The sequence below is a fragment of the Sander vitreus genome, chromosome 16 (genome assembly GCF_031162955.1).
Source record: "Sander vitreus isolate 19-12246 chromosome 16, sanVit1, whole genome shotgun sequence".
Classification (NCBI taxonomy): domain Eukaryota; kingdom Metazoa; phylum Chordata; class Actinopteri; order Perciformes; family Percidae; genus Sander; species Sander vitreus.
Window position 1 is genome coordinate 24,253,701 of NC_135870.1, and position 24,810 is coordinate 24,278,510.

At 40.4% G+C, this 24,810-nt stretch overlaps 2 protein-coding genes across 3 annotated transcripts in view; one reads left to right on the forward strand and one right to left on the reverse strand.

The window, feature by feature from the left end:
- Window positions 1–4,405, forward strand: part of LOC144530922 (AN1-type zinc finger protein 5-like) — an 81,611-nt gene extending 77,206 nt beyond the window's left edge. The window contains exon 7 of the transcript XR_013503172.1: window positions 4,395–4,405. The gene's annotated coding sequence lies outside the window, so the exon portion shown is untranslated. The remainder of the gene's footprint in view (window positions 1–4,394) is intronic.
- LOC144530921 (MAM domain-containing protein 2-like) lies at window positions 36–23,696 on the reverse strand. Of its 2 annotated transcripts, XM_078270693.1 has the most exons (15): window positions 23,475–23,696; window positions 23,234–23,344; window positions 19,346–19,620; window positions 13,704–13,788; window positions 13,390–13,527; window positions 11,565–11,842; window positions 8,793–8,886; window positions 8,173–8,319; window positions 6,395–6,514; window positions 6,104–6,243; window positions 4,411–4,507; window positions 3,230–3,388; window positions 1,844–2,097; window positions 612–696; window positions 36–351 (listed from the first exon to the last, which is right to left on the reverse strand). In XM_078270693.1, the coding sequence occupies exons 1-15, from the start codon at window positions 23,575–23,577 to the stop codon at window positions 305–307; spliced, it is 2,133 nt and encodes a 710-aa protein (XP_078126819.1). In that variant the 5' UTR covers window positions 23,578–23,696; the 3' UTR covers window positions 36–304. The 2 variants fall into 2 exon arrangements, with proteins under 2 accessions (XP_078126819.1, XP_078126818.1); XM_078270692.1 differs by lacking the exon at window positions 36–351 and having other exon boundaries at window positions 477–696.
- Window positions 23,697–24,810: the final 1,114 nt, after the last annotated feature.

The following is a 24,810-nucleotide window of genomic DNA, read 5'->3' on the forward strand; positions in this document are numbered from 1 at the left end:
AGTTCCAGATGAAAAGAAAATCAGAGATGATGGTGAATAACCTTAAAGCTTTATTTGAGGAAATGAGCATTAATCTAATGCATATAAATGTGAAGAAGAACACAGTTAAACTCTCTCTGTTGCTACAGTGCAGAGAGAAATGCCGACTATGACACAACTGATATGTGTTGCTCCGTAAAAATAGGGCTACATGATTACTTTTACCCACAATCTGTTCAGGTCCACATGCAGGAGTCTGTAATGTGCAAAAAAAAAAAAAAAAACGGGGTTCAAGCATCCTACGCAGCGGATTTCCTCTTGCCTTCTACTCTATCTCATTGGAGGTTCCCACGGTGGCCTTGATCTCCGGTTCTGCGGGGGAATCAGAAAGAAATCAGGAAGCTGCTACATACCTTAAAGGGTAATTTCCTTAAAGGCATTCTGGGAGTTGTTTCACAGTAGGCCACAGACATTAAAGGCTCCTGTTGATTGTCAGTGTTGTGGTGGCTCAATATTTACATGATTTGGACCATGTGGATTGTCAAAAATTCCTGTGCATGTTTCGAGGATGTTTCATCTTTAGCCATGTGTTACAACAAATATCTTAAATATTTTATATTTTTTTTGTTCACCTGGGCAAGGTCCGCCTTCCAAGATAATGTCATCGATGGCGATGTCACTCCTTACTGATGAACCTCGGGTCGCCTCGAACACAATCTGGAACAGAGACACAAAGAGAGTAACAATCGCTCAATCAGTTTCTCACTGTGAGCAATAGGCAGTGGTAGAAGAAGCACTCGGATCCTTCAGTAGGCAAACGCGTACTAATACAACTATGTAATGAACCATTACACATAAAAGTCCTACTTAAATTCGAAATACCGCCTTGCGGTTCTCTGCCTCCGCTAACCAGTCTGTCATGGTTGTGTATGTTTCAGTTTCCTGTTTTATTTTGTAGTCTCTGTTTTCTCCCATGTCATGTCTTGTTTTACTTCCTGCCTTGTGTGATCGTCCTGATGTGTTTCACCGGTTCTGAGCCCTCGTGTCACCTGTCCCTTGTTTCACCCTCGTTACCTTGTGTATTTATACATTATATATATATATATATATATATATATGTTAGCGGAATTTACTCTCTAACTGGGACATTTTGGGATGAATTTGTGGGGATTTGTTATGGACAAAGGGAGGGCAATACACTGGTGTTTAACCATGTATCTAGCTAAATTAAACAGCTCATGTTACTGTATTGTGTGAACAGTTAACTTCATTACATTTTTTATGTGGCATTGTCTTTTGCGGGGTGCAAATGTTCCACCAAAAGAAGTTCCTTCCCGAGATTTTTCAGAGCCACGCTCGCTGCATCCGGAGCTTAGCGCCGCCCAAGACAATTGTGATTGGTTTAAAGAAATGTAAACAGCCCCTGACCGTTTTTTCCTCCTATCCAGGAGTGTATGCTCCTGTTGCTAGACCTTCCTCCGTAGCCCTGTGGAGATAGGTCTGGCAATGTGAGACTAGTTGACCTTTGAGCTTTTAGGTATAAAAAGTAATCACTTCATCATTTAATCCTATAGGACATTTGTGGGAAATTTGAGATGTCACCGTACCCTTGACGTTGAATTAACTTTACCTGTCAGATAAATGTAGTGGATTATAAAGTACATTATTTCCCTCTGAGATGTGGTGGAGTAGAAGTGTAAAGTAGCATCAAATGGAACTAGTCATTAGTTGCACCATCAGAAGAAATACTTTGTAAAGTGTGTAAGCCAGCTGCCATGATTGTCTTCCTGTAAGTGCCCCCCCATGTCCAGCACACAGGCTTCCCATATATAAACAGTCAGGATAGGTTTTGTTGCACTCTTGCCTGATGCTGGCTGTCGCTCTGGTACTCCACTGTGGCCCTCAGCCAGGCGATACTCTGCTCGCCGCTCAGTTGCCACAGCAACGCATCCTCTCCGTCCCTGTGGAGGTGAACGCTGAGCTGACCCGTGCCGGAGCCGTACATGTGGTAGTAGAAGCGCAGACACTGAGGCCCCCTGGAGCCCCTCAGGGGGCGGGACAGCAGCCGGACACTCTGCCCAGGCAGCATGGGCGATGCCTCCATGTGCAGGTAGTATCCTGTCAATCAAAAGTTAAAGGGTTTTTCTGATAACATAACTTATGTCACGTTTTTGTATATTTAACAGAAGAAAAAGAAAAGCTTTTCTATCTCTTCTGGCTGTTCTCATGAATCAATCATATGTATATAGCAATGAAAAGTAATGCACTGTAATTCGTATGTATTTCACGGATTTATTGCTCTTACTTATTATACTCTTACTAAGAGGACTGAGGCTAAGAGGCTCTTAGTCTCCAAAGCAACGTAAAACATATTACTCGAGCTGCTGCGCCTATAAGTCGCCGGACTACACCATTTTTTAAACATAGCCATACTGAGAAATACAGAGAGAGTGTTGTGGAGGTTATAAGGCTTACTCAGCTTTGTATCAACTCAATTGGCAATGGCTTAAATGTAACGGATGTTAATTAATAAAAAATAGTCGCACATTATAGCTTTAGGAGGACTGGTGTTTTAATCCAAACCATGATATTTATTTTCTAATCTTAACTAGTCGTTTTGGTGCCTGAACTTAACTGTCGTCCCCCTAGGACGGTCACCTTTTGTCAGCTAAACTCAACTGCAATGGCCTCTGAAAGGACCTTCACTTCACGGTACCCTGTACCTAGCTCCCAGTCACCTTTTGTCGACTAAATTTAAAGGACACGTGTACTGAGTCGACCGTTCTCTGGGTTATGTTTTCATGTTAATCGAATGTGACCAGTTTTAGCCCAAACCGGTAATTGGCTTATAAAGATAGTCGTCGGGGCACCGGTAAAGTGAAAAGATATCGCTATTTCTATACCACTAACAGGGCTCAAAATATCACCACACATCCACGGTAGCATAATGAGGGTCCCTACATGTTAACCAAAGCATTGAGAACATTGTAAGTGTACAGACAGTTACCGTTACCGTTCATAATAAAAGTGGTCACATTCGATTACCATGAAAACATATCCCAGAGAACGGTTGACTCGGTAAACGTGTTATTAACCCCTAGGTTCATTTTGCACCGGATTTGTCCTTTAACTGATATCATATGAACCCGTTTATGAGAATGTGTAGCTTCTGAGCATACCTTTTTGTTCTGTGTGCATTACAAGCATGTATTGTGGACTTGGAAGAAGAGTTTAAGCAGGGGACCCTCACCGAGTCCCGTGGTGTGGTCTCCTCTTGGCCCGGTGTACGAGGTTGGGGTGGGTCCTCTCCTCCACTCCCAGTCAGCATCATCACTCTGCCTGTCCTGAGTGTAGCCGCACAGGCCCGCTTCAAAGTTACAGTTTCCTGGCAGAGACGGCGACAACAGACCTGCAACAGGAACATGAACGACACTTTATGTTACGTAGCACTTAAGTTTGACAGTCAATGTTGGAACACAGCTATCAACTGGCTGCATCTCTCTTGACTGACTCTAAATTAGACCTTAATCTGACTCTATTTTTTAATTTGAACATCAAATATGTATTTTTGTATTGCTGGGGTCCCAAACAAGCTAATATGGCAATTGAAAAATGTGGCAAAATCTGCTTAGGTCCACAAAGAGAGTTTGGGCTGGCCCTTGATTCCTTTATCGTAGAGTCTCCTTTATTAGCAGACCCAGGGGCGTCGGACTTGGGGGAAAAAGGGGACTGAGTACCCAAAAAGATGCTAGAATGAATAGCTGTGGATGCGGGGAGGGGCCCATAGAAAATGCCTTTCTACAGGGCCCAGAATTTTGTGCTACGCCCCTGAGCAGACCCAAAAGGAATCTGATTTTCTGCTTCTGCTTGGGGTGGCGATGTGTTAACGTTCTGAGTTTATTTATTTATTTTAAATTTGTTTAAAATCTCCGTAAAATCTGCAGAACATCTCTGGAAAAACTGCCAAAATCCCGGGAAAAACTTGTGGGGCCCTACTAACCCATCCTCCTGCTGCCCTCTGTGGACTGTGTGTGTTTCAGTGGTGTGCTGATTTTCGATTTTAACACTACAATTAAGGTGCCAAAAAATATTGCTGTAAAAATAGTTTGTATAGTTGATACTGTACTTTAGTGGCACACATTCCATAACAAAATAGCATATGATGAAATTCTCCAAACCCGCTGACGAGCTTTTGGGGCCCCTACCAGTCATGCTGCAATGCCAGTGTTGCCCGGTTAATAATCCAGCCTCGACTCCCAGAATGGATTTAGTTTTCCTCTACAAATCATGGCTGCCATCAGCTTAACAGTATGGATGTCTATTGTTTTGTGTACGTTGAGGCAAATCACAACATTTGAAACTAGTACTTACTACTACTAAGTACTTATTAGCTCTCTTATTTTTTGTTGTTGCAGTTTTTTTTTACTGTACCTGCTGTCAGCTCACAGTCTCCGAGGCTCACACTGATGTCGTCCAGAGCCACGGAGCCGCAGTCCCAGAAGCTCCTGCAGGTGCTGACGAAAACCACCTGAACAGCAAAGGGAGCCAGTGAGCAGAGCTTCAGCAGCCTCACCACCAGAAAAAATACAACCACCGTCAGCTCTGAATAGAACAGAGAGCGAGAGAGAGAGAGAGAGAGTGTGTGTGTGTGTTTTCTTGTTTAACTATATTCGTGGGGTCCACGTATAACACCAGAGTCCAGTATACTTGTGGGGTCCCGACAGCTTTGTGGGGCCAAAATGCTGGACCCCACAACTTTAAAGGGATGTTTGAGGGTTAAGACTTGGTTTTAGGATTAGGGTTAGAATTAGGTTATGGTTAGGGTGAGGGTAAGGGTTAAGGTTAGGCATTTAGTTGTGATGGTTAAGGTTAGGGTAAGGGGCTAGGGAATGCATTATGTCAATGACGGGTCCCCACAAAGATAGTGCCACAAACGTGTGTGTGTGTGTGTGTGTGTGGGGAGAAAGCCTTTAAACACTTTGGCATCTGGATGAATGAATTCTTATCATGCACATGAACTCGTGATGATGATACTGTGTCCTCTAACAACAACAACAGTTTAGTAAATCACAGATCAGGACTTTAAAGGCTCCAACACCAGAACAGACAGTGAGGCTTTTCATTAATCTACTAGTAATTTGTTTCTTTCATTGTTATTTCAGCTGTTTAGTTTATTTGTCCTTCTATCTGCCCTACATTATTTTCCAATTTCCTGCTTCCCTCCTTTGTCCCCCCCTCTTTACTTCTTATTTTGTTGATCCATCCCTTTTATGTGAGTTTTTATTTGCTCGTTTGTTCCTTCAATTGTTCCTAAATGAGCTCTTCTGTAGTAGTTCCTTTCCTTTCTCAAAGCCATTTTAGTAGTGTAGCTGTTAGTGTCCACCGCATTGGTCCAGACTGAAAAATCTCAACAACTATTTGGATGAATTGCCATGAAATTGTATTTAGGCATTCATTCAGAGGATGAATCCCTATGACTTTGGTGATCCTCTGACTTGTCCTCTAGCGCAATGACGTTGATTTTTACTGAAATGTCCTGACAATTATTGGATGGAATGTCATAAAATGTGGGACACACTACTCCTGTCCCTGTCAGGATGAATTGTAATAAATGTAATAAAGTGATTCAATACGTTTACATTTATCATCAGCTCAAATACTTTGGTTTATGACCAAATACCTGCAAAACTAATCAGCCTCAGTTATAATTCATTTATTTGTTAATGTTTGATTATTCCTTCACCTTTTATTCCTTTGTTCTTTCATGTGTTTTATTTATCCATTTATTCCTCCCTTCATTTCTTTCTTCATTCATTTTTTCACTTACTTATTCATTTTCTCCTCCCATCCTTTATTCATTAATTCTTTTGCGCCTTCACTCACTCACTCACTCACTCACTCACTCACTCACTCACTCACTCATTCAATCACTCCCTTCTTCCTTTTTTCCTCCTTTGATTTGATTTTTCCTTCTCTCCTCCTTCTCAGTCTCCACTGTTATTTTGACTGATGTTATTCTGACTGATGTTATTCTGACTGATGTTATTCTGACAGATATTATTCTGACTGATGGGATTCTGACTGATGGGATTCTGACTGATGGGATTTTTTCCCCTCCTCTGACCCTGGCAGGCTGGGATGTTTGGAAGGTGATGTCCGTGCTGATCCAGATCCCTCTGGACTTCTCCCCCTGAGTCCAGATCTTCTCCTGGCTGCTGCCCTGCTGCAGATACACAGCGAGAGCCTGGTCCGTCTGGTTGTAACCTGCAGTTGCCAAAGTTATTTCTGGTTAGTGAGTCAGTAAAATAAATCACAGCACAGGATTCGCACATTGACTCAAACACCAACACAGAGGAATAAAATAAGTCTTGGCAAATATCCTTCCATCCAGGGAGATTGTTCGGGTGACACTCACCCCTCAGGGAGAAGTAGAATCTCAGGCAGTACTTCATGTTCCCAGGCAGAGTTGGACCGATCAGGCGGCTAACGTAACCAAAGCGTGGGCTCAGCTGGGAGTGAGCCAACAGGAAATATCCTTGAAAGAGAAGATAGCCTTTATTTTCTTGCAAAACTGTCTCTTCCTGTGAATCTGCTTGCAATAAATATTCCCATTATTACTTGCACCTGTTGTTGATCTTGATTTCAACACTTTTCAACAGTTTTTCAGCCTCAAATCCAGCTTTGTTTTACCACATCATCGTCCAGAGGTTTCACTGTTTTTAAAGCTGTGTGAATTGATTGTTGGCCACAAGGGTCAGAAAAAAAATCTAAACAAACAAACAGATACAAAGCCACCACCAAATCACTGGCTTATAAAGTTGTAATCGCTAACTTATTAGCAATATGACATATAAAAGCACCTGCTTGTTGTGGCAACATTTGCTGAACCAGAGATTAAATGTGCCAAAACAATAAGCTAAATAAGGCTAAAAGGCTGCAGAATTGTCAAATAATCTTCCATGATTTTGGCACTACAAGAGTCCCCACAGTCAGAACTATTGGTTAAAGGAGTAGTCCACCGATTTAACACTGCAAGACTCAACGGACAACTGACAGTTTAAAAAAATAAAAGGTTAAAATCAGTGCAGCCGAACCAGTCGATTCACTCAGATTTTGGTATGTTATGCAGTGGTGGAATGTAAATAAGTTTTTCCCCTTTTCTAAAGTACTGTACTTAAGTACAAATTTGAGGTACTTGTACTTTACTTGAGTCTAGTTATTAGTTACCTTACAAATTATGATTTTTGCACACAAAACACATGTAGTTTATAAAATATGTTTTATTATAAATTAAACTCCCCAACAATGTACAGGCCTACAAGTCCAGCTGAAATGATTAGACTATGAAACACACAACTGTTTGGATCGTTTTCAGTTTCTAAAATGGGAGGATTTTTCTGCATTGACTACTTTTACTTTTAATACTTTAAGTCCATTTTCCTGATGATACTTACATACTTTAAATTAAGTAACATTTTCAATGCAGGACTTTTAATGTAACAGAGTATGTTTACAGTGTGGTCTTAGTACTTTTACTTAAACCTATAGTGTGTAGTTTCTGCCGCCCCCATGAGGAATTCTACGTAATGACAACAAAACTGTCGGCACGTCCACATGATACAAGCCTTCCGTGATCGCGCACCACCCCCACCCCTCCTCCACGCAGTTGCTAGTAGCCAAGGAGGACACGGAGGATTAAAAAAACACAGACTCTTCAGAAGAGGTAACTATTTTCACTTGAATTTGTGCCACGAAAGTCGCCAGACGACACAATCTTCTGGACATAGCCATACTGAGAAATACAGAGAGAGTTGTGTGGAGCTGACAGTCTTAATTAGCTTTGTAGCAACTCATTTGGTAATGGCTTGAATGTAACGGACCTTCATTAATATCAAAAAGTTACGCACTAAAGCTTTAAGTGAAGGATGTGGATACTTCTTGCATCACTGGTGTTATGCAAGTAGCGGCTAATGTAGCCTTGAGCTGCGATTCTCAAGCAGAGATGAGGAGCGAGCTACAGAGGTCTGGTAAGCTCATGTCCTACTAACTCTACACCTCCAGATTTATTTTATTTTATAACTTCAGCCCCAACCAACACTGACTCACATATGCAGCAGTACTCCCCAACACTTGTAAACAGACTTTGATTTGTAAAATTGGTTCTAAAATCCATTATGAGTTGGTTAAGCCCACCTGCCCCTGTGGTGTGGTCCCCGTTCCTAAATATGTTGGGCATCACAGACACTCTCCTCCACGACGACAACATCACCTGGTCCTGGATGTAGCAGCAGAAACCTGATTCAAAGTCACAGTTGGCGATGGAGGGGTCAAAGGTCGGCTCTGTGGAACAAATGTATGGAATCAGTGGGTTGATGTTGTTGGATGAACATTATTGTGACAGCAAGATTCATGTGACTTGTGTTATGGATCCCCACAGGACGATTCTTACATTTTTAGTGCTACAATCAGATACCATTTTTTAAAAGGCAAATATTAAAAACACAATGCAATAAAAGCAATGAAACGTAAGGAGCATATTCATGCTTAGAAATGAAACCTTTTGGTTGACCCCATGGTCCTTACTCTACCACCCTTAGGAATAACTTGACATTTGTATCACACACATGACACTTGAACCCTAAAAGGTTTTATCTGTAAGGTGCTTTAAGCTATTTGTCCTTTTAAAATCCTAAAATGTGAATATTTTGGATGTTCACCCAGAAAGCATTAAATCAGAAATACAACAGTTGTAAAGGTGACGTTAAAATGAGCCTGTTTAGAATTAACAGTGAGTGACTGTGGCTGCGACTCACCAGTGTCTGTGCTGCAAAACTCTGGAGAAAAGGAAATGTCATCAATTGCAACACGTCCGCCTCTCGGACTGTTAAAGGACACTTCAAAGACCACCTGAAGAGGCAGACAGACACATGGAGACAGACACTCATCATCAAAGGCAAAAACACAGATGTAGTGGCCGGGTTGGCTCAGTGGGTAGAGCAGGCAGTGATATACTGAGAGGTTTATGCCTCGACGCAGAGGTCAAGGGTTTGACTCTGACCTGTGACAATTTCCTGCATGTCTTCCCCATCTTTCTCACTTAGCTGTCCTGTCAAATTAAAGGCGGAAAAGCATTTCTTTATTCATTTAGCACAAGCTGAAGTAGGTGAGTTCAAAGCCACAGGTCGTCCAGTAAAACTGTGTTACTGCCCACAAAGGCCAAAAAAAAACATTATACTCCACCATATACTGTAAATCAGGAGTAAATAAATTTGAAATGCATTCGTTCATACGTTTTTTTGGTTTTTTTTTTTATAGTTGAAACCTTTCAGCAGTATATGGAATAGTTAGACCACCTACAATGCTGCTTATAGGTTAAAGAACAAATACAGTCCCCTCCAAAAGTATTGGAACGGCAAGGCAAAATCCTTTGTTTTTGTTGTTCACTGAAGACATTTGGGTTTAAGATCAAAAGATGAGTATGAGACAAGAGTTCAGAATTTCAGCTTTTATTTCCTGGTATTTACATCTAGATGTGTTAAACAACTTAGGACATATCACCGTTTGTTTTTCATTTTTCAAGTGAGCAAAACTATTGGAACATGTGACTGACAGATGTTTCTTGTTGCCCAAACCAACATGAAGACTAGAGAGCTGTCTATGGGAGAAAAGCAAACCATTTTCAAGCTGAGAAAAGAAGGAAAATCGACCAGAGCCATTGGACAAACATTGGGCATTGCAAGCACAACAATTTGGAATGTCATGAAACTGGAACACAATCTTATGGACTGATGAGACCAAGATGAATCTCTACCAAAGTGATGGAAAGGCCAAAGTGCGGAGAAAGAAAGGAACTGCTTATGATCCGAATCATACAAGCTCATCTGTGAAGCATGGTGGAGGTAATGTCATGGCTTGGGCGTGCATGGCTGCTTCTTGAACAGGCTCATTAATATTTATTGATGATGTAACTGATGATGGTAGCAGCAGAATGAATTCAGAAGTGTACAGAAACATTTTGTCTGCCAATTTATACAGAAATGCATTCAAACTAATCGGGAGGAAGTTTGTCATGCAGCAGGACAATGACCCAAAGCACACTGCCAACAAAACAAAGGACTTCATCAGGGGGAAAAAGTGGAAAGTTTTAGACTGGCTAAGTCAATCACCTGACCTTAACCCAATAGAGCATGCATTTCACCTCCTGAAGAGGAGACTGAAGGGAGAAACCCCCTGAAACAAACAACAACTGAAAGAAGCTGCGGTAAAAGCCTGGAAAAGCATCACAAATGAAGAATGCAACAGTTTGGTGATGTCGATGGGTCGCAGGCTTGAAGCAGTTATTGCAAGCAAGGGTTATGCCACCAAATATTAAATGTTATTTACTTTAAGATTATTTGTTCCATTACTTTTGCTCACCTAAAAATGCTGTGGTCTAATATGAACGGTGATATGTCCTAAGTTGTTTAACACATCTAGATGTAAATAGGAGGAAATAAAAGCTGAAATTCTGAACTCTTGTCTCATACTCATCTTTTGATCTTAAACCCAAATGTCTTCAGTGAACAACACAAACAAAGGAATTTGCCTTGCCGTTCCAACACTTTTGGAGGGGACTGTAAATTCAGATACATGGTTTTCAAAGTATCACATTTTAATAGGAAGTATTCAGTGGCTGTAAAAATGCAAATATTTATGTCTCGTATTTGCTTCCATACTTCTCTAACTTGTATTGCTACCACAAACAAACCATGTATTTCTATTATTTCTGTACCTTTAACTATGCCCGCCCCTTATCTCACCTTACATCCCCTGTGTATTAAACATTAGTGTTGAACTTTGATGCTTTGTCTCCTTTTCCATGAAGTTGTAAATCACCTGAATTATTACATTTAAGTAGCAAAGGAAGTGTGTTCTATAAAGCTTTGCGTGGTAACTTTGCAGAGCTAGACCCTGGAGAGAGTCAAAACTCACAACTGCATTGTGTTGCACTTTTGATGATGTTAGACTAGTGGTTCCCAAACTATTTCACTTCAAGGACCCCTAGACTGACACCAATTAGACCACCACTTTTGATAAGATTTCATCCCAGGGGCCCTCATTTCATAGGAGTTTTGCTTTTATATGTTTTATTACAGGAAGTGTATGAAAACCATCAGCAGCCAGTCTGTCATTGTGTTACTTATTGATGGAATATTGTACTGAGAACCCCCTGGAACCGAACCCCTTCAAGGACCACTAGGGGTCCCCGGACCCTCCTTTGGCAACCACTGTGTTAGACAAGAAATAGATCATGATCATGGTCGATCAACAAATCTGCGTGCTCGTGTTTTATTTGGTAATTTAAATTGTTAACATTAGCCAGTATTAGCTACTGGTCATACTAGACTAAGTGGCAGCAAATATCCTGAATGTATTTAACTGAATGTGCACATTTTATTTCTTATTAATGATTTTAACTTGTAAGAGGATTAGGTGTTATTTCTTCCTTCAAAAGTTACATTTTCTCCCTTTAATATTTGTTTATGTAAAAGCCAGCACCTAGAGATTAAAAGTACATAAAGCTGACATTACATGTTCATACTGACCTGTACAGAGTACGGTGCCTTCAGGTCCACCTGCACAGGTATCCATTCTTTGAGCGTCCCACGCCAATCGCTCTGGTTTTCTGCCCCCGCCCTCCACAGCTCCTGGTACTGACCCAGTCGGTCCTTGGTGAAAACAGAGAACAGGCTCCCTCTCTCCGCGCTGCGCTGGTACTGAAAACTCAGGCAGCCGGACATTGGCACCGTTGTCATGGGAGACACTAGTTTGGCCACTTCTTTGAAAGTCTTGGTGTAGACAGAGTCCACGTACATCAAGTGACCTGCGAGGGAGTTTAAATAGGAGTCAGGTTGTAGAATACAGCGTCTCCTCAGGGACCATGACTCAGGACTTGAGAGTTTGATGTATGTAGCATTGATTTGGTGATTTGCCGGTCAACAGATGTCTGGACATCTCCATCAAATTTAACAAAATTTGGTTAAAAGTTGATGATGTCTAGGTCAGTGGTTCCTAAACTTTTTCATGTCAAAGACCCCTAAATTAACACAAATTAGACCACTGACCTCCATTTAATTTTGTTCCAGGGTCCCTTACCTGATAGAACTTTTTTATTATAGAAAGCGTATGAAACCCATGACCAAAATAGTCATACATTCTGCCATTGTGTTACTTTTGGATGGAAATCTAGTAAAAAATAATGATTCCCCTTTTTTCTGGGGAACCCCTGGTACCCCACTTTGGGAACAACTGGTTTAGGTTATATAACCATTGTTTCAACAACATTTGAGTAACTTTATTTTAATTTGAAGCCGGTCCTCGTTGCACGTTTAAATATAGTCAAATGAACTGGCTGGTAAACAACAGTTGGTGTGATCAGTCTTTTCTACAGCTGAACATGTCTAAGACATAACAGATGTTGGCAGATTTTTGCAGGTGCAGGTGTCCTACTTTGTTTGCTCCTGCCATCATTAAAGGGGAGCCTGTTACTGCATTAAAAATATCTGGGTACCGTCCTGGATGACAAGCTAAAAGGAGGTGTCAAACATTGTTCTTTTGAAGCAAGTTGAAAAGTTTACAAGTCTGAAGTTAAAAGTCTAACATGCTAACATTTACTGACTAAGTCAGTCTGAAAAACTAAAACCTACTGAGAACATTTTAAATTATGTTTGCCACATGTTTCAAGTCTGAGCCATGCAAAAAACCCTTTTTCAAAGTCCCCTGATTTCAACAATGGAAAGATAAGGCTGATATTCTATGGTTCTGACATTAAATCCCATTAACGACCCAAACCCACAATGAACTAACAAGTATCGTGTGTGTGTATCAAAGCCTGATATATCTGTTTCATCTGTGCTATAAAGCTCCATTGTTGTTCAAAAACACACCAATGAACCGCACTGTTGCTCTGGGTGACATGTTCCTTCATTATGTACACACACACACACACACACACACACACACACACACACACACACACACACACTATAGTTTATTTTGTTTATCGTCTTGCTGCTGTTAATACTACTTAGAGCACCAAATGTGTATTAACCACGTCTGAAAATAATCCCTAACAACTGTTTAAGGAAATTACTGAGCCTAGTTTAAAAAGAAAATGATACTATTTATGTGTGACCCCCTGTTACAGATGTCCATCTTTAGTAAGAAGGAATGGGCTTGGGGCTGAGTGCCACAGACATGTTAGAGAAGTCGGAAAGTATTGAGAGACAAACTGATTCATTGTTAGTTTTGGTTTTACGTTACAAAAAATATGGAGTAACGCCAGGCTTATCTTTTAAAGTGGAGAGTAAATGTTGTCATGTCTGATTGAAATTATGGCCAAAGCAAAAACTTTGTATGAATAATGCTCACCTGTCCTGTTGTTGTACGTGTGGTCATTGGGTATGTTGTTGTGAAGGATTTGGGTCCCGCCTCCTCCCACATACCAGTTTACATTGGCGTTCCACTGATTACTGTATCCACAAAGGTGAGACTCCTCAAAATCACAATCTAGACACAGACAAATCATTAACATCAGTGCAAAAGGCTCTTAACTTACCAAATATGTCCATGTGAGTTAAAACAACATTGCACAGATGGCCTCTATCCAAAGTGACGTGCATATGTTGATTATTTTTGCTTTAAGAAAGATGTGTGTGCTGTACTGTATGTGTGAAGTCACCGACCCAGGCAGTATCCAGGGATGATGTGGATCTCAAAGATGGCCACGCTGCTCCCAGCGCTCCGTCCAGGTTTACCTTCGATGACAACCTAATCAACAACACATGTTCAGTAATACCCCTTCAACCCTGATATGGAGTGAGATTGGAATGACATCATAGAAGGCAAGCGAACATATGAAAGGTCAGAGAGAGTGAACTCATGAAACGCACAGCAATCTAATTTACTTTTTAAGCTCAGGAGCAGCAGGTTTTCTATGAAATGACTTCCAGAGGGAGAAACGCCTCACAGGAAGATAGAGAAGAAACACACTTGTTAAAGCATGAGGTCAGGGCTTGTACGTGTGGTGTGTGTGTGTGTGTGTGTGTGTGTGTGTGTGTGTGTGTGTGTGTGTGTGTGTGTGTGTGTGTGTGTGTGTGTGTGTGCGTGTGATCAAGCATGATCTCAGTGGTAATTTATATGCTACTTATTTAAATTAATGAATGGCATGTTTTTATATTACGTAGGTTAAACGTTGTGGCTCAACACTAAACTTCTTATGTGTTGGTCTATTACAACATCCAGCAGACACAGAGCAAGGTTAGCATTCATTCGGAGTTGTGTTAGTGTCCACCTAGTCTCACAAGCTGCTGGAAACTGAGCTGATGAGCACATTGAGACTGAACTACACAGTAAAAGGTCCATAAAAAAAACTAAACTATGAGCTAAAAGAGGCTATGAAGCTCTGTTGCGCTACAAATATATGAACAATTTCCTTAGCTGAATAGTTAAAATTGTAACATTGTGGGAAACTTGAGGAACACTTCTTTTCTTTCTTTCTAAGAGTTAGATGGAAATATGTATATCACTCTTAGGGCTGTGCGTTCGGACTCTAGCACTGTAGTTAGTACAGTGCAAGAGTCCAGACCAATGACTGTATAAATGAAAAAAAAATCTTTTTATACACTCTGTGGTCCGGACGGCTTAGCTTAATTAGCATAAAGGCTGGAAACAGTGAGAAGCAGCCAGCCTGGCTTGCTAATTAATATGCTAAGTTGGGTTTGTTTGATTCCTACATCAACAGAAATGTTTTAGGGGGAGTTACATGGTGTCAATATTTCTTTGCAATTATTCCTTTGGAGAGATGAGTCAGGCTAGCTGTTTTCCCTTTATCCAGTATGTATGTTACCATATCCTGACTCCTACTCCAAACACACAGATGTGAGCTTTTCTTCTAATTCTTAGAAAGAAAGCAAATACTTGTTTGTTTTTTTCAAACTGAATTTTTCTTTACATGGGAAAAAATAAAGTGATTAAAGCCGTTTTAACCAAAACAACAGCATACGGTAATTTTTGTGACGGCCATTTTTGAGAATGAGAAAACGTTGGTGGGGTAGTGTTTAGTGAGAGTAAAGAGCAAAACATGTTATCAGTCAGTGTGCAGCTAAAACCTCTGACACTCATTTTTTTCACCTTGGTCTGAACTGAAATAGGTTTATGCGCTGAGGGGCCCAGTAAAAGCACAGACCCGACTTACCATTATGTAGGTCATGACCCTGTCAGCGTCAGCTCTACCTCTGCATATAATATATAATATAAACATGTGCGGTACCTTTCCCACACAGTGTTTGGATAATGTATGTGGGTGTAGGTGTGTGTGTGTGTTTCTCCACACACTTGATGCTGGGCTGAAATTGGGCTGCATGTGAAATAATTAATATATCAAAATATGTCTTCCTTTCAACAACAGCATGAAATGTTGTGATTTTCTTTTTCCTTCTTCAACAAAAACAAAAGTTGATTAATACACTTCTAGAGACAATATATCATGAGACATTTCTAAACTCATTGTTTTCTAAGAAGAATGCACGTCACATCACGTCACACACGGTCAGTGAGTCTGACATTTATTTTGTTTGCAAACAAGTACATAACATGAATTTTTTGCATTTTCTGCTTTTGGTCTGTTTTGCAGGAAATGGATATGATGTAGTTGCTTTAGGAGGTACCGTATAAACAGAAAACATTAAGGTGAATCATTGGTAAAAACAAATAAATAAAAAATATTGATTCTAGGGAAAATAATCAATTTTAAAAGCAAAATAATTCACGATACATAAGATTTTTGTATCGTTTTTGATTTTTGATTTATTTTCCCCACCCTCACCCGACCATATGTAGCATGCAAGGCGAAACGGAGGACACACAAAACTGTGTATGCAGATGATGGTATGTTGTTTTCTGCACCTCCACTGATTCTTTAAATGAAAAGGAGATGGAAATCTGTAGTTACTGTGTAAAAGAAACATACATAATTATGCACTAAAGTATATTTTTGTTGTATTGTATTGTAGCTCTTCTTTTTAGAAAAGGGATAATTGCAGACGAGCCTACAGTTATGTTGCTCACGACCCAATCTGGAGAATTTGATTTTCATTTCAGCTTCAGTTTTACCTTATTTCTCTCATAAAGCTGTCTGTGACAAAGTTTTCTGATGAAGACATGATTGTTTCTACTTTGAAGGCTTCCTTGTAAAATTATGACTTCATGCTGATAATATTACTACTTTTTACTCATAAAATTACAACTTTATTTTGAAATATTATTTTGTACAGTATATTATTACGACTTCACAACTTTATTCTCAAAATGATTTGACCTTCTCAAAAACTTGTATCTTTAAATCTCTGATTTTTGTTTCATATTATGTATAAAGCTGTATATAACTGTCACTTTGATTTGTTTAAACTTTTACTTGAGAAGTTTTCAACATAAGTAATCACAAACAAATTGTGTGCTTTACTGTTATTGTTAGGTGTTTTTCATGATTCCAGACTATTAGTGATATAGTGAGTTCACTTCCACATTCGTCTCCAAAACTGAAGGTTAAATTTACATGAAGCTTTCTGTTAATATTCATGGTCCCCATATGATGAATATGATTGATGTTTTTTGGGACCTTTTTCTGTTCACCACCATCAGTCAAGCACAGCTTTTGCCGTTGCTTACGTAAGTGGCTTAGTAAGGTTTACACTTGTGCGTTGGTGTGTGTGTCGATCTCTTTGAGAGAATAGCAAGGCCGGCATGTGTGTGTGTGGGGGGGGGGAGTGTGTGGTAGAGTGAGTGAGAGAGTGACGGTGATTAGCTTCGGAGCGAGTACCAACTCTGGAGGAGTAAACGGAGAAACAAAGTGTCTCCCCTGTGCTTTCTGACCACGGTGGGAAAGTAGTAGCAGGAAAAGTTAACCCTCTCCTTGATTTCATGTTGTTTATAGAGAAGGAGAACCAGGAAATGAATAGGAGGATATGCAACACTACCAAGCCACGGCCGAGCAACGCGCGTCGCCACGATGTGTAGATACATTTTTTGAGAGGTGCACATCAGGCTACGTAGGGTCGGACATAGGCTAGGTATCTCCACGTACCTACGTACATACCCACGACGTAGATTTTACACAGAAGCATAATTTGGCCTTTACTGCCACTGCTAAGGCCCTTAGAATAGTAAAATTGTCTGTATGCTGTTTGCTTTAAAGTACATTTTTATTTTATGTTAATAAGATAAATACAATGTTTTAGTATAAATTAAACTATTCAACAATATAATGGCCTACAAGACAACAGCTGAAATGATTAGCCGATTAAACACTTAGTTGATTGACAGAACTGTTTTGATCATTTCCAGTTTCTAAAATGTGAGGATTTTTCTGCATGCATGTTTCTGCAATACTTTAAGTACATTTTCCTGATGATACCTACATACTTTTACTTAAGTAACATTTTCAATGCAGCGCTTTTAGTTGTATCAGAGTATTTTTAAAGTGGGTTATTAGTACTTTTACTTAAGTAAAGGATCTGAATATTTCTTACCCACTGTATATATTTTTGCGTTTATCTTGTCTTAGGGACCGTTCAGTATTTATGGAATGGACCACCGGAGGAAAATAGGGGAGGGTCATGTCTTTTTATTTTTTGCTGAGGGGAGGGTCATCCAACATTTTTTAGTCTGGGCGGGGGGGTCACCCAACTTTTTTATTCATGAAAAGAGCAAAATTTCAAAGTGGCTTGTTTGGTGCATATTTATCCATGTAGCTCTCAGTCTCGGCCCCCTACCAGATGGGTCTGACCGCATACGCGGAGTTTGCTGGGGGGGCAGGAGGAGCACTGCCCCCCTGGTGGATCAAACAGGTAATTGCATTGTTTAAAAAATGAGTGGAATAATTACATCTGGCATGACCAGATATTTTATAAATATCGTAAATAACACAAAACAACTAAATGGTGGTAGGTAATACATCTGATTTCATATACTGCTTTAGTAAAAAAAATATTACCTGGCTGACGATGGGAGCAGCAGGACGCAAAAAACGAAAGTTACTGTTGCACTAGTCTGGACATCTTACCGTGCCAAGGTTACAATAAAGGTTTCTTAAATGCAACATGTGATGTCATCTTACTAATTGATTGCGGGTTTTGTGTAGATTTGGACTTTTATACGTTTATTCCACTTTGTTTAAACGGCGAAGTGGAGAGGCCTCGTTCACCTGTTTGGAGCTGGCTGGTGAATGTGACGCTCGTATAGGCCTTGCTGGATACACCGTGTCATTTACCTTTTTGTGGATCTACTGATCGCTGTGGATTACTTTTTTTCCGTGTCATTGGATTACAGCAAAATACGGATCTTTTTTCTCAACGTGTCTTAACGTTTTATTGTGTGACTGCGCTTCTTTTCTGCGTTTGGAGAGGCATCTCAACAGACTGTAGGTCCAACACTGATTGTTCACTGTTACATTTTAGTTGAATTTAAGCGTCTGTCTATTGCGTTCCAAAACAGCCGTGCCGCGATTGGATTACATAAGGGCAAATTGTTAAATTGTTACAATGTAACTTAAAATCTGCTTTAAAAATAAACATATGTGTTTTGGAATATAGCCTAATGTTCAGCTTCGGCAGCTTTACCTATGTGCTAAAATATATAATGACGAAGCCTAGTGACAAGTCCATAGCAACCAGTGTTGAATTGGTTATTTCCCAGTGTCCTTTGCTGAATGGTCTCAATGTTTTATTGTTTTATTTCATGTGAATAGGCCTGTTTAGTAAGCTGTATGTGATGGCCACATTCCTAGACTTATAAAATGCAATTCAATGTGGAAGTAATCCAAGTATTCAGAATACGTTACTCAGATTGAGTAACGTAACGGAATACGTTACAAATTACATTTTTGGGCATGTATTCTGTACTCAGTAACGGAATACGTTTTGAAAGTATCCTTCCCAACACTGACCATAACAGAGGAGTGGGATGTATAAGATGAGAATGCAGAGGTTAACTCCTGTACGTCAGGGCTGTAAAAATCAAATGGTATCTGTACTTCTTTGCTAAGTGCAAAATTGCATGCAAGGGGAGGGTCATGCCTCTTTTTCAAATCATTTTGGAGGGTCATAGGAAAATTATTACTGACGAGGGGAAGGTCAAGTCTTTTTAGGTTAGAGGCCACAAAACTCCTCGGTGGCCCCTTAATTAAATAACGAACAGTCCCTTAAATTCTCCAAACTGCTGTTATACATCTGTCATTAGGAGGTAAATTAAACAACCTCCAGGGACAATGTATTTCAAGTTAGTGCCCTTTTTAAACAAAGAGTAGACACTATTTTAAAAAGTGTCTTACCCTATAAGGCTCAGTATTGCCTTGCAGATCCATGCTTGAGATAACCCAGCTGTCAGAGGGCTCCTGGCTTCTCCACAGCGGCCTGTCAAAGCTCTTTCCCTCCATGCGCTGGCTGACCTCCAGGCTCCCCGAGCCGGTGATCTGGTAGACCAGCCTCAGGCAGCTCCACTCGGCCTGCTCCAGAGCCGGACTCAGCAGAACCCCTGTGATCTCTCTCTGGGACCCAGTTTCATCCTGGTCATCACTCACGGCTGTGTCCAATGCAACAAAACGGCCTGAAACAAAAAGGTTGCAGCTGTCAAGAAAAAAAAATAAAATGATTTGAGGGACATATTGTTATCCAGGGACAAAATATTGTGAGCATCACTTTATTTGACAATACCAGAGATTGATTTAAATACTGCTAACTGGAATGCGGGACTAATATGACCTTTGTGGCAGTGTTTGCAATGATGTATTTCTTGTTGGGTTAAGTATTGTTACTATTTTGTCTATAAAAAAACTTCTGTGAAGACAAATGTCCAATCCTATTGCATGGGACAAAGGTTAATTGCTTCCCAAAGCTTTGTGCCGTTGCATAAAGCTTTGACATGGGATTGACCAGTAGCACAAAGTTTAGTTTATGAATGAATTTACTTTATGCAAATGAGGCCGAGAATCCACTTGAGCCAGTGATTTGCTACAAAAACTGATAAAGAAAAAGTGATGCAGTGAAGGAACAAGACGATCAGTCGTTAGCAAGTCTGGATAAATGTCAGTGGAGTCTGAGATCGTTATTGTAGTTTCTGGGATTCCTCTTCCGTGTGTCCCTTACCCTAGATATTACAGATACAAACATAAAACCAAGTGCTTGGAACAAAGTCACGTAAATTCTCTGAGAAAGTCATATGTTGATTATTTAACTCGCTAACGAGCCAGCTACTTGCTAGCTGTGAGCGTTAATAAGCCCACAGTCAGTGCCTGCATTGTACCAAAAAAGGTTCCAGTAGGCCTTCCCTAATTCAGCAGTTGCATGACATGATCATTGCATGTGTCTTGGATATATGTTTATTCATACGTATATCTTGTAGGGGTGACCCCGTATAGTCGACTATTTGACGATTCTATCTAAGGAGCCTGATTCGACTAGGATAGTTCCATTCAGGCTATATGGGGATGCTGATTGACTGATTTTACATAGAATTGCTTGGTTTGTTCTAATAAATAATACAATAAAGTGTCAGCCTATTAATAATACTGTTAACAACAATTAGAAGTAAGGGTACTCATGTGGTCACAAATCCACAGTACTCAGTACTGGTACTGGTGAGTACTGGCCCATTTCAAGCACTGCCCACACGACAAGCAAGAACTAAGCTAAATGCTAACATGTTGCCATCATTTAGCAAAGAGTGTTTGCCAATGTTTCACCATCACAGTTTAGCATGTAAGCTTACTAACATTTGTGAATTACCAATAAACACAAATCACAGCTGAGTGTCATTAGTTTTAAACCAAAGTGCTGGGCAGATTTTGACCGGGTGATAGATGAAAAGTCAAGATCAGCCAATCGATCCAACAGCTTCTCTTTTAGGTACAACAGGGAAGGAACATGTTCAAGGCTGGATAATGTCTCTAATGGGAACTTATCTTTAATTAAATACAAAAAGCTAAAATTTAGGCAATCAGTAATTATACATTAGGAATTCAGCTCCCACCATAACAGACACTCTTAGCTTCTTATTTGTTCGAAGGGCCTTTGAGCTCTCCTCACCCATCTGTCATTCATTATTTGTCCCTGTGGGATGCACCGCTGCCTTAGGGATCCTATATCCTGACAGCATGATTCATCCTCTCACACACACACACACACACACACACACACACACACGCACACGCACCCACACACACGCGCACACACACACACACACACACACACACACACACACACACACACACACACACACACACACACACACTAAATGTGGTCAATTCAAGATGTTTTTCTTCTTTTTTGTGCCAACAACTGCATTTGTTTGCAAATGTTTGTAGGCTATTTCCACAAATTGACTGAATTAAAACTTAATTGATCATAGCCAAGCTGACGTATTCTTGATTTCATCAGTGTTTCTGCCAGGTTTGAATTAAGAAAAGAAAGAAAAAAAGTACATAATAAGTGCTTTTTACATTTGTCTTAACTGAGAGGACTGTGAGAGGAGACTAAATGAGGGAAAACTGAGCACACCATCAACGCACCAACTACACTGACCTTTTAAACAAGCCGGCACAATAACAGGGATGGAAGCCGGAAAAGTAGTTGACATATGCCAAAGGGAAGACAGCGTGACAGGCTGCAACAGCAGAGCAAATTTCAGACAAGCAGGATCAAGAATCATGGTGGGGGGAAAATTCTTAATGAGAGGAGTTTTCCAACTGGTCTGGCTGCAGATATATATACATGGTCTGCCTCACCAATCAAATACAGGTGTAGATTAGAGATGGTAAGGTTGGTAAGAAGAATACATCTTATGACTGAACGTAAAGACTGAAAGCAGGGGGAACCGCTAGCCTGGCTCTGTCCAAAGTTAACAAATAAGTAAGTAAGTAAGTAGTAAGTTTATTTATATAGCACTTATTACAGACAGAGTCACAAAGTGCTTCACAGGCCAAAATTATAAATAGATTAAAAACAAATCAATAATCATTAAAAGCACAATAAAGCACAGTAAATCATAATAAAACACAAAAAGCATAAGATACATAGTAATACAGTCGAGAATGTGGCTAAACTTTGACAACAAGCCTCTGGGAAGTCGCTACACCCTACTGTTGTTTGACAAGAACTAGTCCCAGCATGTAACGCCGCGTAAAAGCGGAATTTGTTGTTTTTTTACAATTCTTTGTAGTTTTTGGAGAGAGCCAGTCTAGCTGTGTCCCCCTGCTTCCAGTCTTTATGCTTAGCTAGGTCAATCACCTCCTGACTCCAGCTCTACAGTGAACACACAGACCTGAGTCAGTGTGGTATCTCTCTTCTCATCTCACTCTCGTAAAAGAAAGCAAATACGCATATTTCTCAAAATGCTGAACTGTTCCCTTAAATGTTTAAGTTGACTGGAGGACACAATTCTGGCTCTTGCCCAAATATTGCTGCCTGATTTACCCAGGATTTGGAAGTGTGGATGCGTGGGCTAATTTTCTACTGAGAATAAAGTCCAGTTAACAGGACCCAGGCAGCTTTGGGCCAGTTAATCAGACCAGTACTTTGAAAAATGGTTAAATTTAGGGATAGGTTTGGTGTAGTTCAAATCTGGTCAAAGAGCTGAGTGTTGTGTAACATCAACATAACCTCCACCTCTCAAAACAGACCCCACTTCATGTCACGAGGCATCTGTCTCCAGATCTGCAGCTTAGACCCTTATCGATATTTGGTGCAAGGACTTTGCATTCCCCACATGAGTCTTCATATGTGTGAAATCTCAGCCCCGATTGCGCTGTGATTTGTTGGCAACACTTGCAGGGTAATGTACAAATTAATCTGTATTCATCTGTTGGCTTTGATCACTCAACATAAATAGAGACTGACATAATGTAGATAATGTACAGGCGTGTACAGAACTCATCTGTATCAGCTGCACTACAAACCCAGAGGATGCCTAAATGTGTTATTTCAATGGCTCCAGATGTTTGGAAATGCTGGAAGCAATGCAGACCAGATGGGCTTCTTTTTACCAGTGTGCTTCGGTGTTATGGCCAAAAACCAGCACCAAAACAACTGCAACATCACAGCTAAACTTGTAACTGCTACTAAACAAGCCATGATAAAGCCTAGCCTACACTTAGAACAAGCCTCTAAAAATGTACAAAAAAAATGCTGAAGATGCTATGTGGGGAAAGTCTCCCAGCCAGTACCATCTTTATGCAGTGTCCAGCTCGTAAAGTCTGCATCTGACGTGTATCCGCAGGTGTTGGACTCAAAGTTGCAGGAGCCTTGCAATAGCTGGCCGTGGGCCTGGATGGTGGCTTTGAGAAAGAAAAATAGAGAAGGGAGAAAATAAAGAGAGGGAATGGCAAGTATGAATCATTGCAACTGGCATTAACAGAAACATGCCCTCATGCACCAGCACTGGCACAACCATTAAAAAGTACTCACCAGCAAAAGTCAAGAGGTAGAATGCAAGCATTGCAGCTTTTTGTGTAAGTAACTCGACCCTAAGAGGAAATAAGTAGAGCAAAAGTAGGTATCCCGGTTGCATCCACAGTTGTAAAAGAAAATTAAAAATACAGGGAGTTGCAGGCAAAGTTTTGTTTTTGAAGATTCCTCTTGTGTGTGTTGTCTGAGTGTCTCTCCAGCTCACAGACTGGCAGCACACTGCAGACGCTAGGCTGGAAAATGTGTGTGTGTGTGTGTGTGTGTGTGTGTGTGTGTGTGTCTGGATAGCAGAGCTAGGAGGAGGAGGAGAAGGAGGAGGAGGAGGAGGAGGAGGAGAAAGAAGGTGAGTGATGAGATAGTGGGAAGCCAGTGAGGGAGCAGGGGAAAGAAGGAAAAGGGAGGAATGGGGAAAGAGGGAGAGGCGGGGTGGCTAGTGGGGAAAAAAAAAAAGTGGGAGATGTGAGGAAGGGATTAAAGAGTGGTTCTGGAAGAAAAGGAAGGAAGATAAAGAGTAAGATGAGCCAGGTCTGTAAAGAAATGATTTTCCCAGTTTAGTGTGGAAGATGTTGACTGGCATGCATATCACTATTATGTAGTTATTATGTTTTGTATAATGTTTTTGAAATGTTTTAGGTGAAGGCTTCAGGCTTTCTGCCTCTCCCTGCACTATACATTGTGTTCTGTTCGTTGTTCGTTGTCATTTTTAAATAGTGCAAAAATAAATAAATAATTAAACTAGTGTCCTGACCTCCATGACTCTCGCAAACAATGTTGGGATCAACCCTGAATGCAGACTGAGCAAATCCCTTCAACCAGGTTCCAAAATCTTGTCGAAAGTCTTCCCTACAAGCAGGATGTTTTTGCAATGTATTCAACAATCACATACAGTGTGTGTGTGTGTGTGTGTGTGTGTGTGTGTGTGTGTGTGTGTGTGTGTGTGTGTGTGTGTGTGTGTGTGTGTGTGTGAGTGTTCACATACTTTGGTTATATAATATATATTATCAACATATTTTGTGTATTGTATGCTGAATGGAATTGAAAACATGAAAACATGCCTATAAAAGCCCCATCTGGAGGTAATCGGAATGGTGGTGGTGCCTAAATACACAAATGTTCTAAACTAACCTGTAGAGAGTCAAAACATTTTGCAACCATCTAAAATATTTCTCCTGGCTTCAGCCTTCAACATGAATTGTGAATATGAACATTACATATGCAACCTAAGAAAAGTCTGCAGGCATTCCCATGGAGTTTCCTTCAATTGAATTTAAATGCAAATGAACCATGGACATTTGATACCACCACAACAATGACTTAATTATTGTTGGGAACAGGA